At 47.5% G+C, this 17,297-nt stretch overlaps 1 protein-coding gene across 1 annotated transcript in view; it reads left to right on the forward strand.

Annotated features, from left to right (window-relative positions):
- The window catches only part of RAB11FIP3 (RAB11 family interacting protein 3), a 73,535-nt gene that overhangs the window by 39,123 nt on the left and 17,115 nt on the right, over nt 1-17,297 (forward strand). Inside the window, exons 3-7 of the mRNA XM_080942528.1 lie at nt 1,066-1,157; nt 9,052-9,263; nt 11,525-11,674; nt 13,143-13,277; nt 16,132-16,167. Coding sequence (XP_080798654.1) covers nt 1,066-1,157; nt 9,052-9,263; nt 11,525-11,674; nt 13,143-13,277; nt 16,132-16,167 — 625 coding nt within the window. The remainder of the gene's footprint in view (nt 1-1,065; nt 1,158-9,051; nt 9,264-11,524; nt 11,675-13,142; nt 13,278-16,131; nt 16,168-17,297) is intronic.

Here is a 17,297-nt window from a genome sequence, read left to right on the forward strand (position 1 = left end):
CAATTAAGAGCACTTGCTATGCCCTCAGAGGGTCTAAGTTCAGTTCCCAGCAGCCACTTCAAGTGACTCACAATTGCCTATAACTCTTACCTTTGAGGGAAATCTAATTGCCTCTTCTGACCTCTGTTCCCACGCTTATGCGTGTGTGTGCGTGCGCGCGCACACACACACACACACACACACACACACACACACGAGGCATACATATAAATAATACAAATAGGTCAGGATATGGTGTCCTACACCCTCAATTCCAGCAATAAGGAGGCAGAGGTAGGTGGATGAATCTCTCGAATTCCAGGCCAACCTGGTCTATACAGTGAGTTCCAGGACAGCCAGGGCTACAAGTAATGAACAATCTAAAACTCTAAAAAGCAGGCCTCATATTCTAAAATATTTTCACTTCCCTATTTATTGGGAATCAGCGTGCATACACATGTATGGACTTAAGTGTCAGGGAACAACCTTTGGGACTTGGTTTCGTACTTTGGCGATGTGGGTTCTAGGGATTGAAGTCAGTGTGTCAGACGTGGTGGGAAGCACCTGTGTCCGGTGGACTTCCTTGCTGCTCCAAACCCACATTTTCTTATACGAGATAGTTAACCAGAAGAACATAAAGCTCTGAGTGTCACACCTGGGCACTGCTCTGCTCAGTACTTTACCAGACAACGTATTGGTAGCCTTGGGTCCGGTTTGTATGGAGTCCCTCCTCAAGGCTGAATGTTTTTGCAGAATTTGTTATCTTGGACTTTTCCTTACAATGTTGTTTGATTCCTTAAAAAAAAAAAAAAAAAGAATTTTTTTAATGAACATAGCAGCTTCTCAGCACCCAGCAAGCACTGCTGCTTACATGGGTGTTGTGGTTCTTGTTTGTCACCCTCTGCTTTCTCCCTCTGGGATCTTCTGCTTGAGGGACACTCACTCCCTTCTGTAGCAGTGACTCTCCTCCACGCACACCGTGGCCTCTCAGCCCTAGAAGCAGCCTTCCTTAGGAGTCCCAGCTGCACACTTGGACCTTCTAGACAGCGCGGAATGGCCTGCTGAGGCCGGGTCTTCTCTCCACAGATCCTGATGGCCAGCTGTACGGCGTGGAGCCTGTCCAAGATGAAGAGCCTCCTGCCTGTGCCGATGAGTTTGACGACTTTGTCACCTACGAGGCAAGTGCTCTCCTCACGTGAGCCCCTCTTCTCCCTCCTCTGTGCAGCAGCTCCTGCTCCCTAAGCTGCCACAGCTGCCTTCGCAGAGCACTGTGCCCTGTGCACATGGGGGGTGGGCTCTGGGGGATCTGGGCTGTGGCAGAAACCACAAGCTGTTCCCACTGGCCTGGTCCGGCTCAAGCTCTGCATGTTCAAACGTCATCCCTTGGGCCTGCCGTGGAATAAAGGTTTGTGGGCCGTTGGGCTCTGGTGTCCTTGCTGTGTCACCTTCTACCAGGAACAGGCAGAGTGGAGGAAGTTGAAAGGTTTCCCTTGGTGAACTTAACAATAATTGTCTGTGTTTGGGAACACTGACTAACCCGCCTCCTGCCCTGTAGCCTTCACTGTCTACTGGGGAGAACCAGGGTTCTGCAGTGTGATATGTCCTGTAACTGTGGGTTCCTTTTCTCCTAGCTGGGGACAAAGTCACAGCCAAGGAAGGCAGACTACTTGCCTAGCAGACTGGAGAGTCTCGGGTCATGTGGCTGTTCTACAGGGCTTTCTTTACAAAATCCATGGAGATGGTGGCCTGGTGCCCAGGGTGGCTTAGAAACAGGATCCTTAGGCCCTTGGGATGCTGGCCTGGCAATGCACTGTGGCCAATCTTGAAAACATGGATTATACCTGAGCCCGTGGTGTGCTGGTAGAAATGGCAGATGCCAGCCCTTCAGACACCTGAGTGCTATAGGCTGCTGAGATCGAAGGCTCTTGTAGCAAGTTCTCAGGACCTCATCTCCTTGGGCACACAAGGGGCTGGACCCTGAAATGTCTAAGTAGCGTCCCTTTGAGGGCTAGTGAGGGTTTTTAAGTCCTAATCCTAATGTGTCTTTTGAAGGCTTATTTTTAATTATGTAAGTTTGTGTGTCCATATGTGCACGTGAGTGTGGGTGCTGTGGAGGTCAGACGCTTCTGCTTCCCTGGTGTTACAGACAGTCGTGGGTGCTGAGAATCAGGACTGGGTTTTGTGGGAGAGCAGTAAGCACCCTTAACCACTGAGCCATCTCTCAGCACCCTGATTTCTATTTTAGATGCAAGAAACATTTCTACATGTTTGTTTACTCTTAAAAAAATTGAAAGATTTCTTTTTTTTTTTTTTTATGTTTGGGTTTTAAGCACATGGATCAGTTGTGCAGAGCTCTGATAACCGTGTGATGCCAGATATCCGAGAGATGCCATACCATAGCGTCGCCATTAATGTGCTGGGGCACAGCTGTTATTTCCTTGCTGACCAACATTTACGGTGTGCACATGGAGCTGTGTCTCTGGAACAGAATCACACACCAGTTTCCCACTCAGGAATTCCCCTGTGCTCTGCCATGCCCACAGGTCCCTGGCTACCCCCTGCTTTTTCAGAGTGTTTTGGGTCCACTCTCGGGATGCCCCGCAAACCCGCTCTTCTCAGTGGTGCCCATGTTTTTTCCGTGTCCTGCTTTCTAGGTCTGCAGGTGCCGTTTTTAGAACTGGATATGCTATGAACTTTCAGAGAGATTGTTCTTTAAAACAAGACAGTTAGATGTAGCGGTACAGGTTGCCTTCCTAGTGTTTAGGAGGATCAGGAATTCAGGTAATCTTTGCCGACATCCTGAGATATATAGACCAGCCTGGACTATATAACATCATATCTTTAACAAAAAGTGTCACCAGACGTGGTGGGTTATTCTTTTTTCCCAGCACATGGGAGACAAGAGTCAAGCAGATCTCTGCGATTTTGAAGGCAGTGAGTTCCAGGACATCCAGAGCTACATATTAAGATGCTGTCTCAACAAACAGACAAGCAAAAGGGATAAAAAAGATGTTGGTTTATTTGTTTTCTGACACAGGGTCTCTCTACATAGCACTCACTGTCCTTGAACTTGCTATGTAAACCAGAGTGACCTTGAACTCACCTCTGCTTCCCAAGCACTGAGATCCTGGCCTCCAACCTTTTTTTAAAAGTCTTTCTGAGACAGGGTTTCTCCGTGTAGCTCTGGCTGTCTTGGAATCCAGATATGTAGACCAAGGTGGCCTCAAATTCAGAAATCTACCTGCCTCTGCCTTCCAAGTGCTGGGACTAATGGCATGCGTCACCACCTCCTGGCTCCAACATTTTTTAAAGTAGAGAGCTTATGTGTCAAATCCAGAAGACACATTTGGGTCTTCACTGGTACTTAGAGAGGATTAACATTTTACTGTTTTGCTGAAAATAGTTCCTGCTAAGCCTGTGATTTGGGTAGACGCGGGTGTGTTGGAGCACATGCAGGCAGAGCCATTACTTGGACTCCCTGTTTGGGCCTCCTGTAGGTGGCCTGGCTCCTGCTAGCACTTTCCCAGGGACCCCTGGGGCTTTTAACTTTGAAATATTAGAATGTTGCTGACAGCCCCAAGAGAGTTGGGGAAGAGTTGGGGAGTTAAGGTTTGTAGGACTGATCCCGAGAAGAAAGCTGAGCTGGCAGCAGCGGGAGGATAGGCCCCGGTGGGTAGAATCCACTTATCAGGATTGCTGCAAGGGCAGTGGGGGGAACCACCCAGAGAACAGGCAGGACCGGAATGATAAGGATGTCCCAGAACTGTCCTGCCCGTGCTTTCTGTCGCCTCCCTCCTCTCCCACTACCGGGAGCCGGAGAAGAGACCACGTTAACGAGATGATGAGAATGTGTCTCTGTGGGAACTGTTATCAGGAAGGTTAAAGTGTACAACAAAGTTGCCGCGTCTTGTGCCCTGCCTGTTTGTTAAGGCCAGCAAGGACTCTTCCCGGACTTTGCCTCTCCCCAGCGGGCCAGCAGCAGCAGGTTAATAGAGCGTGTCTGGGAGCAGGTTAAACTTTCTCTGAGGTGGTGATGTGCCTTCAGATGGGCACATGGATTTTACAGGAACACCAGTGTGGCTAGCAAACAGGAAGGTGACAGTCGGGAAGGAGACGCCAGTGACTTGGTGAGCAGGGACGCATGATGAGGAGATCGTCTCCAGCAACACACCCTTCCCAGAGCCTGCTCTCGGAAACAGGCCTGTGAAGGTGCTTGGCTACCACCTGAGTGAGGGTAAGAAGAGATCTGAGACTGCGCTGTGAACAGAAAGGCTTGTGGAAGGAGGAACCATAGCCTGGACTCTGGGAGCCGTGGGGCAGTGTTAGCCATACTTAGCAGCCTGAACAAGGATCTCATCTGTCTCTTGTGGTGTGGATGATCTGGTCACTATGAATGTAATGATACATTAGCAAGTTTTTTAAGGCACCTTGACTTTAATGTGAGTTCATCTTTACTGATAATTTCGAAGTTGATAGTACTGCCTTGTTAGCTTCTGGGCAAAGCTAGGTCCTAACTGGCTGGTAGTTGTAGCTCAGTGATGGTACAGTGGGCTGGGTTTACACTGTGTCTTGTGAATTGCGGTAGTGGGGCTTCTTGCCTGTTTTGAAGGGTCTTGGGAAAACAGATCTGCCATTTAGTTCATTTGCACCTATACAGGGCCTTGTGCAGTAGCAGCTGGCAGAAGACCTGAGTCTCAGGACCTGGCACAGGGCAGGATCTGAGCTGGGCACCAGTCCTCACAGTGCCTCAGTCTCTGCTTCTTATCTTTGTGTCTGGTTTACCTCAAGTAGACTATTAGTGAGCAATCTCTGGGGCTTTGTTTGTGGCCTGCATCCCACAGAGGAGCCTGAGTGCTGTCTTGCTGTGCTTGGTGATGGAATCTCCTGACCTTTGCTACTTTGAAGTAAATAAAAGGACACATGCAATCGTGTCCCCCTTTGTGACTGGGGTTCTTCAGTTACTCCACAGCAGTGCAGAAGGGACTACGACTTTAGAAATGAGTTGGGAGTGTGTCGTCCAGCCTCCCTCCAAGATCTGGGGAGCCTTTTTGCCTTGTTCTCTGTCCTGAGAACAACCTAAACTCCAAGAAAGGTGCTGTGCTTGGTCTGCTTCCAGGGACACCACCCTCAGCATCACCACAAGAACATGAGATGAGTAGGCCCCAGGCCCCAGGCCGCAGAAGGAAAGGTGCTAACGGCACTGAGAACTTGTTACACTTGTTATTACAAGTGTCCGAGCTATGCTGGAGACCCAGGTATCCATGGGGAACAACGAAGACCTAGCATATGTACTAGTGGTTTGGCTTTTTAAAAAAGTTACTACATCTGCCAGGCAGTGGTGACGAACCTTTAATCCCAGCACTCAGGAGACAAGCAGGGGATCTCTGTGCATTTGAGGCCAGCCAGGTCTATACATTTAGTTCCAGGACAGCCGAGACTACACAGAGAAACCCCATCTCGAACCACCACCTCAGAAAATGGCTACATCAATAGAGGGGCAGAGTCCACATTTCTACAGCACAGTTGTGAGGGCACAGCTTTCGAGGGGCCTTTCTCTTCTTCTACTGTTTGGGTCCTGGGGCTCAAATTCCAGCAAACAGTCTTGATTGATGGGAAGTGCGTTTACCAGATGAACCATCGGTTTTCTTGTTTGGTTTTGGGACAGTGTCTTACTCTGTAGTCTTGTCTGGCCTTTGAGCTCAGACACTTTTCTGTGTGCCTCACCCGTGTGGAATTAAAAGGCTACACTACCATGCTCAAGTATCAGAGCCATCTTGTTGGCCCTGGGTTTTTGTTGTTGTTAGATTTTGTTTTTGTATAGCCATGGCTTGGAGACAGTGTTTCTTTGTTTAGCCATGGCTATCCTAGAACTTACTATGTAGACCAGGCTGGCCTGGAACTTAGAGATCCTCCTGCCTCTGCCTCCTGAGTGCTGGGACTAATGGCGTGGGCCACCATTGCTTGTTGACATTTTTATTTTTTAGTTGAATTCATAGAGTATATTCTGATTCTGGCTTCCCTTCCCCTTCTCCCAGTCTCTCCACCTCCATACCCACCCAGCTTTATGCCTTCCTTTTGTCTCTCTCTTGTTTTAGAAAAACAAATTTAAAAAAAACAAAATATGAAAAAGCCCAAGAAACACACACAGACACGCACACATGTAGACAAAAACAAAACCCCTTAAAAACACAAATTCAGAAACCATAATATACAAGCAAAAGACCAGTAAGATAAAAAATGTACAAATAAAAACTATATGAGACAAAAAAAAAAAATCTGCAAAAAACCCCACCGAGGGTTGGCTTTTTAAAAAGCTGCTTCAAACTGGTGGTGGTCATACACACTTTAATCCCAGCGCAGAGAAAGCAGGCAGCTCTGTGAGTTTGGGGACAGCCTGGTCTAAAGAGTGAGTTCCAGGACAGCCAGGGCTACATAAAAGACTCTGTCTCAAACAACAAAACAAACTGAAAGGCAGCTGCCTCAAGATGGAGCAGTGGCTCACTCTTGTTGTGTTACAGAGGATCTGGGTTCAATTCCCACCACTCATATTGGGGATTATAACCATCCACAAACCCAGCTCTGGGTGAGCCAACATGCCTACATGTTACACACATGCATGTGTGAAGGTAAAGCATTTATACACGAAAACCAAGAGTGTGAGTCTAAAACTTTTTAAAGCCACCTCAAGGCTTACGTTCTATTATAAGCAAAAATCTATTTGGAGGTCTTTGGACAGTCCTGCCAGGTTAGTGCTGGGGCCTTATCCATCTCAAACATTGGAGCTTATGGGTTTTGCATGCCCCTGTACTGTAAGATCCACAGCTTGGTGCTGGGGCCATGCTTGTGGGCCAGGTGCAGCATTCTACAATATTCTTGTACAATCTTGTACAATGCTCATTACTAAAGAACCATGTCTAGTCTTTGTTTGTTTTTTTAGTACTTGGGTAAGTGACTAGGGGCCTCCCCTCATGGACCACCAGGAGCCTACTAGGTCTAGTGTCTGGTTTGTCTACCATCTCCTGTCAATACCAGACCATTGACAGATGCTGGTGCCCGCCTGCTGTTCTAGCCTCTCTGAACTGGCTTCTGCGGGATAGAGTTCTGGCCTGCGTCATACTGGAGAGAGCAGCTTAGATGCATGGGCAAAACAGAACTGTACCGTAGAGGTCACTTTCTTATAAACACAGGGTCTCATTATATCACCTTGGTAGCATGGAGCTAAATTACATAGCTCAGGCTGGATTTGAACTCGGAGAGACTGCCTGCCTCTGTCTCCTGAGTGCTGGGATTAAATGTGTGCACCACCATTGATCGGCTTCCATTAGATTTTAGCTTGGCTGCTTTCTACACATATCTTAATAGTGGTAGATTTGTATCCTTTGGAGTCACACATGCTCTGCAGTCTAGTTTCTTTCCTTGCTCTGAGAAGGAATGATGAAGATGACCCATATATCACTGGGATCCTTATGGTATTTATAGCTCCCTTTGTGGTCGAAGCTCCAGAGTGGAGTCATGTGTCTGAGGTCACATGCTATTTAGTGGTGGTCAAGATTAGAGCTGGCTTCTTGTCAGCCTAGAGGTCCAGGTCTTCCAGGAGGTTTGCAGGCTCAGGTGGACACTGTTGGCCTCTCACTCCTTGGAACACTAGACCTCGGGGGCAGAGGGCATCTCCTTCCTGCTAGAACTGCAAGTTTTCTGAAATCCTGTTTACAATTTGTTAACCTCAGAATCTTCTGGATATGCAATGGCAGACTTATCCTAACTTGCAACTTTATTGTAATTAAAATTGAAATTCTAAGTAGAAACCACCATCTTTCATCCTTCTTTATTTTTAAGCTCATTAGTATTATTTAAATTCTGACAGCCTGTCATAGTTGGGCCCTGTGCTGGGTTCTGTGTCTGAAGGGGGAAAACAGACACTGAACTATAAAAGTCAGCTAGATGACTCATTAATAAGCACTAGAGCTTAGACCTTGACTTCATATCCAAAGCAGTAGTCTGGCCGGACGTGGTGGCGCATGCCTTTAATTCCTGAATTCATGAAGTGTAGGCAAGTAGATTTCTGGGTTGCCGGACAGCCTGACCTGTAGAGCAAGTTCTAGGACAGCCAGGGCCAAACAGAGAAACCCTGTCTCAGAACAAAACAAAACCAAACAAACAAAAACATGTAAAATAGCTGTGGTTGGTGATATCTTACCTAGATCTTTATTTGAGTCAGTTTGTTTGGGGTTTTGAGGGTTTCTCTGTAGCCTTGGCTGTTCTGAAACTCTAAACCAGGTTAGAATATGTAGATCTGCCTGCCTTTGCCTCCTCAGCGCTGGGATTAAAGCATACACCACCACCATCCAGCACATTTTTATGTTACTAATTTTATATGTGTTTATGGTGGGGGCGTGCCACAATGTGTATGTGTAGGTCGGGAACAATCTGTGGGAGTCAGTTTTCCTGCTACCATGTGTGTTGGGGATTGAACTCAGACCATCAGGCTTGGCTGGTGCCTTTCCTCACTGAGCCATCCATTCTGCCAGCTGGCCAAGGATTAGTTTTAAATGGCATAGTCTTACACTGTTGGTAATTCCTTGACTAAAGTAACAAGCCGGAGACTACAAAACAAGTGGTTCTGCTGGGAACATTTGTGTCTCTGAGATGCTTTGTGTCTTTAGTTGTGTGATTATTCAACTGATTGCAGAATGACTCCACTGCTGGTTTTTGAGACAAGATTTTTCTATTAAGCCCAGGCTAGCCTTGAACTCATGGTCTTCCTTCCCTGTCTTCTGCAAGCGGAGAGCACAGGCTGGCTCTACCATGCCCACCTGTATGTATAGTTTTGTCTTTTTTTTTTTTTTCCATTTTAAAAATAAAAGGCTGAAGGTGCAGCTAAATGGCAGAACACATAGGGCATCTGAACACACACACACACACACACACACACACACACACACACACACACTAGTCTGATTTATAAGCTAGTGTTGATGTTTAGGGATGTGTTTGCTATTTTTGCTGGAACCATATCCTCTTTGCAAGTGTGGCCTTCTAGCCACCCAGGCTAACTGTCAGTTTCTCTCCTAGGCCAACGAGGTGACAGACAGTGCATATATGGGGTCTGAGAGCACCTACAGTGAGTGTGAGACCTTCACAGATGAGGATACCAGCACCCTGGTGCACCCTGAGCTGCAGCCCGAAGGGGACGCGGACAGTGCTGGTGGCTCCGGGGTGCCCTCGGAGTGTCTGGATACCATGGAGGAGCCTGACCATGGCACATTGCTGCTGCTCCCAGGCAGGTCTGTACTCATGCTGTGTGTGTGTGTGTGTGTGTGTGTGTGTGTGTGTTCCTCTGAAGTCCCCATTCTGTGCCATCTGAAGCATCCTGCTGTCTCCGGAGCTGTACCTGTGTGGTTTCCATCCAGCTCCCATTCACTTATAAGACAGATACTTCTCCTGCTGGGACTCTCCTGGATTTCATGTCTTAATGACTGGCTGTAGCGACAGAAATAGTAAACCTTAACTTGGTTTTCTGGCATTTGTAAGTTGAGTTCTTTTTTAAAAAATAGGGACTCGAATATCCTAGGCTAGCCTTGAACTTGCTATGTGTTTCTGATCTCTTTTGGGGATAAAATTATAGGTGTGCACCACCAGGACTAGTTTTATGCAGTATTGGGAATCAAATTCAAGTCTTTATGTATGTCGCACAAGCACTTTAAGAAAAAAAAAAGATTTTTAAGTTGTGTGTATGTGTGTGTATACGTACACGCGTGCATGTGTGCATTAACTCATGCCAGTGTGTGCATGCGAGTATAGCTTGCGAAGACTTACAGTGGGTATAGGAACCCTAGAGCAGAGTTGTAGATATTGTGAGCTGCCACATGGACCCTCTAGAATTGCAGTCAGTATTCTGAGCCATCTCTCCAGCCTCAGAAGCACTCTTTTCAAAAACACTCTTTTTTTTTTTTTTAATTTATTTATTATATATAAGTACACTGTATCTGTCTTCAGACACACCAGAAGAGGGCATCGGATTTCATTACAAATGGTTGTGAGCCACCATGTGGTTGCTGGGAATTGAATTCGGGACCTCTATAAGAGCAGTCAGTGCTCTTAACCATTGAGCCATCTCTCCAGCCTTCAGAAGCACTCTTAACAACTCAGCTATGTCCTCAACTCATTAACACAATTAAAATATTATTACTGTTACTACTACTACTGTCAGGTTGTTTTTTTTTTTTTTTTTTTTTTTTTTTTTTTTGAGATGGGGTTTCTCAGTATCGGCCTAGCTGTCCTGGAACTCGCTCTGTAGACCAAGCTGCACGCTTAAACTCAGAAATCTGCCTGCATCTGCCTCCCAAGTGCTGGGATTAAATGTGCACATCACCACCACACAGCAAAAATCATTGTTTTAAAAATAGGGTCTTACTGTGTGTCTCTGGTAGTCATGAAACTCATTATGCAGACTGACTTTGGACTTACAGAGATCTGCTTGCCTCTGCCTCCCAAATACTGGGATTAAATGAATGCACTACCATGCCTGGTCCATTCCCACAGTCTTCAGGGCAGAGCTGGAGGACATAATGTTCACATATCTTTGTGACATTCTGCATCGACCACATATGGACATAATAAATAATAAATATCATTGAAAATTTAGAAATTAACAGGCATGGTGGTATACATGTTTAACTCCAGCACTCAGGGTGTAGAGGCAGGTATATCTTTGTTAGTTTGAGGCCTGTCTGGGTTACATCTTGAGTTGTAGGCCAGCCAAGAGCTACATAATGAGACCATGTCTCAAAACAACAATAATAACAACAAACACTTTAAAAACTTGACTGCTTAATGTGCAATAGTCCTAAGTTATAGCCCCGGCATTGCCAAAAAAATTATTGAAGGAGTTAATTGTTTAATCTGTGAAGTTTTTTGTTTTATATTTTTTATTTGCTTTGCTTTTTGAGACAAGAGTTTTCTGTGTAGCCCTGGCTGTCCCGGAACTCACTCTCTAGACTAGGCTGGTCTCAAACTCACAGAGATCTACCTTCCTTTGTCTCCCAAGTGCTGGTATGAAAGGCCTGCACCACCGTCATCCAGTGAAGGCTCTTCTATTTCTTTAGACCTCAGTTGCTCTGAGAAGGGAATACACCGGTAAGAACAGCTATGACAGCACGTGAACCTACCATTGTACTGACGTGGTGTCCAGCTGTTAAGACAGCAGTGCATGGGAGTTTCATGGGTGTCAAACTGAAAGCCACAACCCTGATGGAGCACTGTGGTTGGAGCCAGAAGACGTAGGCCCTTCTGACCCTACTGGCTTCTCTCCTATCCCAGATGAGGAGCCCTTTTGAAGTTATGTTCCATACCTGTTATTAAATGGCATACGGAGCAGCTCACTTCTTGGAAACGGAAACGGATCTCACCTGCTTCTGCTTCTGTTCTGTTTTAGCAGCATGGGTCCTGCGGCGATGGGGTTCAGGCTTGTGGCCTGCCGGATAGTATGCATCCCATCAGGTGCTTGTGGCTGTGACTCAGAATTGCTTCTGTCTATCTTTTGTAGGTCCCACCCCCACAGCCAAGCTGTCGTCATGGTGATTGGCAGTGAGGAACATTTTGAAGATTATGGTGAAGGCAGTGAGGCAGAGCTGTCCCCGGAGACCCTCTGTAATGGAGAACTGGATTGCGAAGACCCTGCTTTCCTCACCCCCAGGTGACACACCGTTCGTGACCCTCCCCCTCTCCAAACCTAGTAATGGGGCAACTTCTCCCTTGGGTCCTGTGCTGGTCAGGAACCTTGCTTTGTCTGATGCTGTGTAGCTAAAACCAGACAGAGAGGTTCTGAGCCTATCCCAGAGTGAAGGCTAGCTGAGACCCTCTTGTCTGTCACTAACCACTCTATGGCTTGTTGCTGGATTTGAGGGACGTTGTAGAATAATAAGCTATCACATTTTCTGAAAACTTCTATCTTTAAGTAAACTGAGCTATGATACTTAGTTGGCAAGATGAAGATGCTCACTTTCTTCTAAGTTGTGCCTCAGGACACTGACTTGTGTGCTCACTAGACCCTGCCTGGTTTGTCTGAAGACCCAGCTAGTCCCTCGTGAGCATTCTGTCTGAGGAAACCACTGCCTTTCAGTGGGGCCTGGGCCTGGCTGGAAGACAGCTCTTCCGTATTGCCAGCATCTCCTATTTGCTTTTCATGGTCCTGAATTTTGTGATCACTTTGTGTGTGCTTCATCAGGCTTAGTTACCATGGCAGCACAGATATGTAGAACCAGTGCTAGGAGGGCTATCTGTAAGCTACACCTGGGCCCTGTTGCTCTTGTGTCACTTTAAAAGTGCACTGGCTGTGAAGCAGGATCCTGGGTGCTCAGTCCTCCTGCAGGGAGTCACAGGCACTTTAAAGACTTATTCCAGAAGTTGGCATTTCTGTATCCATGTGGCATTCTTTCCTGTTTGTGAAGTCTGCCTCATCTCCTGCCTGGTGTTTTCAATCTATATTGAAATGTCTATGCTACATTTCATGTGTTCCTTTCCATCATTCTTTAAATTGAACCTCCAGATTAGCTTTCCATAGCCTGTGGGCCCTGTGCTAGGGATGAGGTTACCTACCTGACTTCAGTGCCCCGAATAGACGCATCCTGGTAGTGCACTGTGGGAGTTCAGCCAGCATCTCCAGAAGGTTGACAGACCCCCCTAATTAGCACAGTTCTCAAAAACACGAGTCGGCCTCAGTGTACCTTTTGTTTGCTTGTTTGAGACAGTAATGTCATCTAAGTGCATCTCAAGGGGAGTTTATTTGCTGGGTTTTTGTTGTTATTTTGAGATGATAGCAAATAAACTCCCCTCGAGACACACTTCGATGTCACATTCAGGTGACTTCCACAAGGGAGAGGGCTGAGAATACATTTACCTTCCTGTTAAGTGGAGTTTTGTGTTACAGCTCTCACTGCCTAGTTTTGTGCACTGCCCAGAAGGGGGGATGTGTCCAGCTGGTGGATGTTCAGGCTCCTCAGGTTGGTGTGAGGACAGACTCATGGTGGTCCCAAGAGCACAGCCAGCACCTCGGACAGTTCCTACACTTCTGACTTGCACCTTTTCATACCTTCTTCCCTTGTGCCTGGCAAAGATAACCTAACTGGGCCTCCTCTCTCCTGACTGGCCCTCTGTCTTTCTAGCTCCAACCCTCTTGCCTCAAAGCTGTGCACCGTCCTCACTGATGAGGCCTTTGAGTTTTACTGTAGCCAGTGCCACAAACAGATCAACCGCCTTGAAGATCTCTCTGCCCGCCTGACTGACCTTGAGATGAATAGGTAACTTGCAGGACCTAGTCCTGCCCTGTGCTGACGGGAGAATCCCATTGTGTGCTTCCCACTGGTGTGGTCCAAGGTGCTCCTGCCCTGGTCACCTCTTCCAGCAAGGCACTCAGACAGTGGGACTCTTCCTGCGGCCCTGTTGTCCCTGCATGCCTTAATCTAGCTTGCTGCATATGTCCCTTCACCTTCATGCATGTGGCAACCTTGTTGGCTGCTGTCCCTGTAGGAGGAAACAGTCTAACATGTGAAAGAGGCTCCTCCAGCATTTCACCAAAATGAGTCACAGGAACCAGAGCTGGGGAATTTAAAGATGAATTTTTAAAATCAAATTTGTTGCTGGGCGGTGATGGCACATACCAGCAGAGGCAGGCAGATCTCTGAGCTTGAGGCCAGTCTGGTCTATAGACGGAGTTCCAGGGCAGCCAGGGCTATACAGAGAAACCCTGTCTTGAAAACATAGAGCAAAATTCATGAGTTGGTCTTTTTCTGGAATGCTAGTGTAGTCACGATCACCTGTGCTCTGGAGGCCTCATGTTCTGAGGGGTGGGTGTACACTGAAATTCAGAGGGACTTCTCATTGCTACTTTGCTCTGCACCTCATGCCTGCTGCTCCTCTGCCTGGTCTCCTGTGCACTTCTCCTCTCTGCCCTTTGTCCCACTGCCTCTATGACAAGTTCCAGCAGAACCAGCATTCCTGCCAAGCTCCCCTAGCTGGCTCCTTGCAGCTTCACAAACTCATAGGAAACATCTTTGGGTTCTTAGTTCACTTCAACATTTGCTCAGTGTGAAGAGGGACACGTCCTTGGTGGAGAGGGGTCTGGGGAAGAAAAAGGGCTGTATGGGAAGCTCCCGATAGCATCTCCTGCTAAGCACAGGTGGCTCTTGTTGGGCAGCACTGTTACAGGAGAAAGGCAAATCATCCAGGAGTGGACCATGCTCAAAGGTCTATCAGAGGTTGCCCCTTGTCTGTCCCACCAGGTTGTATCGCCAGCTCTGTCCAGTTCCAGCCCCCATCATGGTACCCATGACATGTTAGCTTTTTTCCTGTGTTCTGTACAGCATCACAAAGCTAGAGGTCTTTAGCCAATACCCAGTGAAGGATTGTGGCTGATTGGGAAAGATCAGAGGGAACCTGGTAGGGTCCTGGTCACAAAGCCAGTTTTGAGGGCATGTTTTGGCAAGACTTGGGGGAAAAAAATATCTGGTCTCTGGTGATGCCAGAAAGCCTTCCAGTTCCTAGTGAAGAGCACACAAGGCTTTCCCCTGCCGCGTGTTCAGTGCCTGGAAGGCACCAGCTGCGTTCTTCCTACTATTGATGAGTGGGTTTGAGCTACAGATAGGTTGTGAAAGAGGATACACGTGTGTTGTCTTAGTCACTGGAGAGTTTTCCAGTGCTGAAAACCTGCCTCAAAATCCCAATGATCATACCAGTTGGGCCTTGTGGAGCAGGTTCAGACTGGTGTGGCTCAGCGTGACTATGGGACCTCTCACGGGTAAAAGTTCTGTATGGATAGAGAGACTTTAACATTAGTTAGGGCACAGCTAATACTGAGTACTAGTGAAAGGCCGAATTGTGTCTCCTGGCCTTCATGGATTACCTCGGGATAAGCTTCATGAACTCACCACAGAACAGGAAGAGCCACACGGCACTCCTGTAGCTGTTGTGTTCTTTAGGTACTGGGAACAGTCAAAATGATCCATTTTATAGAAACCAAGCAGTCTGGTTTACTCAGAGGTATATTTCGAAAATTCTGAACTGTTGCAGGATTTGCTGGTCCGGAGGCTGATGGTTACACAGAGCAATCTGTTCTAATTGTTCAGGGAGTGTCCATGATTGTTAAGATGAAAGCAGGTTTGTTCAGTGTTAGTCAAGAGTCCAGTCAGAAGAGGGAGCCAAACAGTAGCTGCTCAGGGACTGAATCTCGAGAGTAGGTGCACAAGTTGGCTACCAGTGCAGTGACAAGTATTCTGAGGAGCAGGGACAGCCAACAGCAACCGAAGGGTCCAAATCCCACTACCCACCCTGCAGCAGTCTGTAGCTCTGTCAAAATGGCACAGCCGTGCCATCTGCAGGTGCCATGCCATCAGCATCGTCTCTCCAGTGCCCTCTATTGGCAGAATGTAGCATCACAAATTAAAATGTATCCCAGCAGTGTACATCCCAGAAACACTACCAAGGAGGATTCTGAAGTCAGCTGAGTGGTAAAGGTTTGACTTGTGCAACATGCACTTCTCCAGGTAGATTGCCTGCCTGGCCCTTGAAAGAGGAAGAGGAGGCAGGTGGTTCTTGTGCCTGAACACACTCCCACAGCTTCAGAAGGGAGGCCATGCTCTGATTGGCTCAGAGTCAGAAGAAGCATGTTTAGCCTGTTCTTGCTGCTGTAGGTGGCCCAGGTTATTGCTCTGGGATGACTCCAGGAAGGGTTTCTAAATCCCCACCCTACAGATATTTTCAGGAAATCTGTGTGAAGTTTCAGGACCCAAGTCAAAACAATTACACACTCTCCTGTCATTGGAGGGCCTGTGTGATAGCCAGTCCATTGAATAATGGCTTCAGAAACACTTGGGGACCTGACAGTGGCCAATGGTGTGGACCCAGGTGCAGTCAGCTGGTGGGTTTCAGCTTTGGGTTTTTTGAGGGCTTAGGGGCTAAGGCTTAGTGACAACCTTTACAGAAGGCGCTGTGCATGTCCGCTGCCTTGCGGAGTGAGTACTCTGTGCATGCAGCTTGCTGGGGGCAAGGGGCTGCATGCCTGTGCCCTGCTATCTCCCCAGCCCAAGCTTCCTGTTTCCTCCTGTCCTTCGGTCTGTTCCCTGACACTATTTTCCTGTTTGTTTGGTTTTTGCACAGCCCAGCCAAGCGGCTCTCCAGCAGGAAGGTGGCAAGGTAGGCAGAGCCTCGATCATTTGCTGAAAATCTTGTGAAATATGCCTGTAGTCACAGTTTCTGACCGACATTTTTAGAAAATAGTCTTTTCCAGGTTTGGTATTGTTTTTTTAATTCAAACTTTCAAGCTGCATTTCACGGTTTGGGATCGAAAGCAATTGAGGGGAGTGGTTGTGGAACGGATTTCTGAGGCTGTGGCTTTGGGTCTGGTCCTGAGGCTCATAGCAGCTTCCTGTTCCCTCTGCCCTTACACATTCCCTTTAAGGGCTGGAATGGGCAGCAGTATCCCTGTGTCTGCTACAGGAGGCAGTCTCTTAGAGCTGGCTCTGTGTGGCTGCCTGCCCAACCTGCAGTCTTGCCGGCCCAGTGGCTCACATGGAGAGGAGAGAGGGTGGGGACAGGACTTGCTTGCATCTTGGTTTTTGTTTTTGTGGGGAGGGAGGTTGTTCTGGTGTTTTTGTAGGAGTTTTGTCTTGTTTGGTTTGCTTTTTGGGACAGGGTTTCTCTGTATAGTCCTGACTGTCCTGGAACTCACTCTGTAGACCAGGCTGGCCTTAAACTCAAGAGATACACCTGCCTCTGCCTCTCAAGGGCCTGGATTAAAGGCATGTACCAGCACCTTGTGGCTAGCTCTTGCTAGAGTCTTAAAAGCCAGCTTTTGGGTTGGAGTTTGGCTGCTGTCATCCTCCTGCTGTAGAAGGTGAGTTGTGCTTCTGCCGGACAGTTGGCTTCTGGACAGTCTTCACTCAAGTTCTTGTTCAGGGTCTGAGACTCTGACACCCTTCTTAAGGCCAGGATCAAGTAGTACTGTGTTTCCTTCTAAGTTGCTGCTGCTGCTGAGTCACCACTCATGGTCACCTCTGTGCTATTCTGTTATCTTTGAGTCTGTGTGGTCTCTACTGGTCAGCCTTCTCATGGGCCCACGGGCAGTATTCCCTTCTCTGTATACAGGAAATCTGGTTTCACAACTAGAGTCCTGCCGTGTCTCCCTACACCTTGTGAATTTGTTTTAGACATTGCAGTTCCTTGCCCCAGCCTTTTGTTTGTTTGTTAGTTTGTTTGTTTTTGTTTTGTTTTTCCTATCTTTCTGTGGCTTCCTGAGAAGGGAGGGACCTGAAGGTAAAATCTGA

This window comes from Micromys minutus, assembly GCF_963924665.1.
Source record: "Micromys minutus genome assembly, chromosome: 31".
NCBI classification, from domain to species: Eukaryota; Metazoa; Chordata; class Mammalia; order Rodentia; family Muridae; genus Micromys; species Micromys minutus.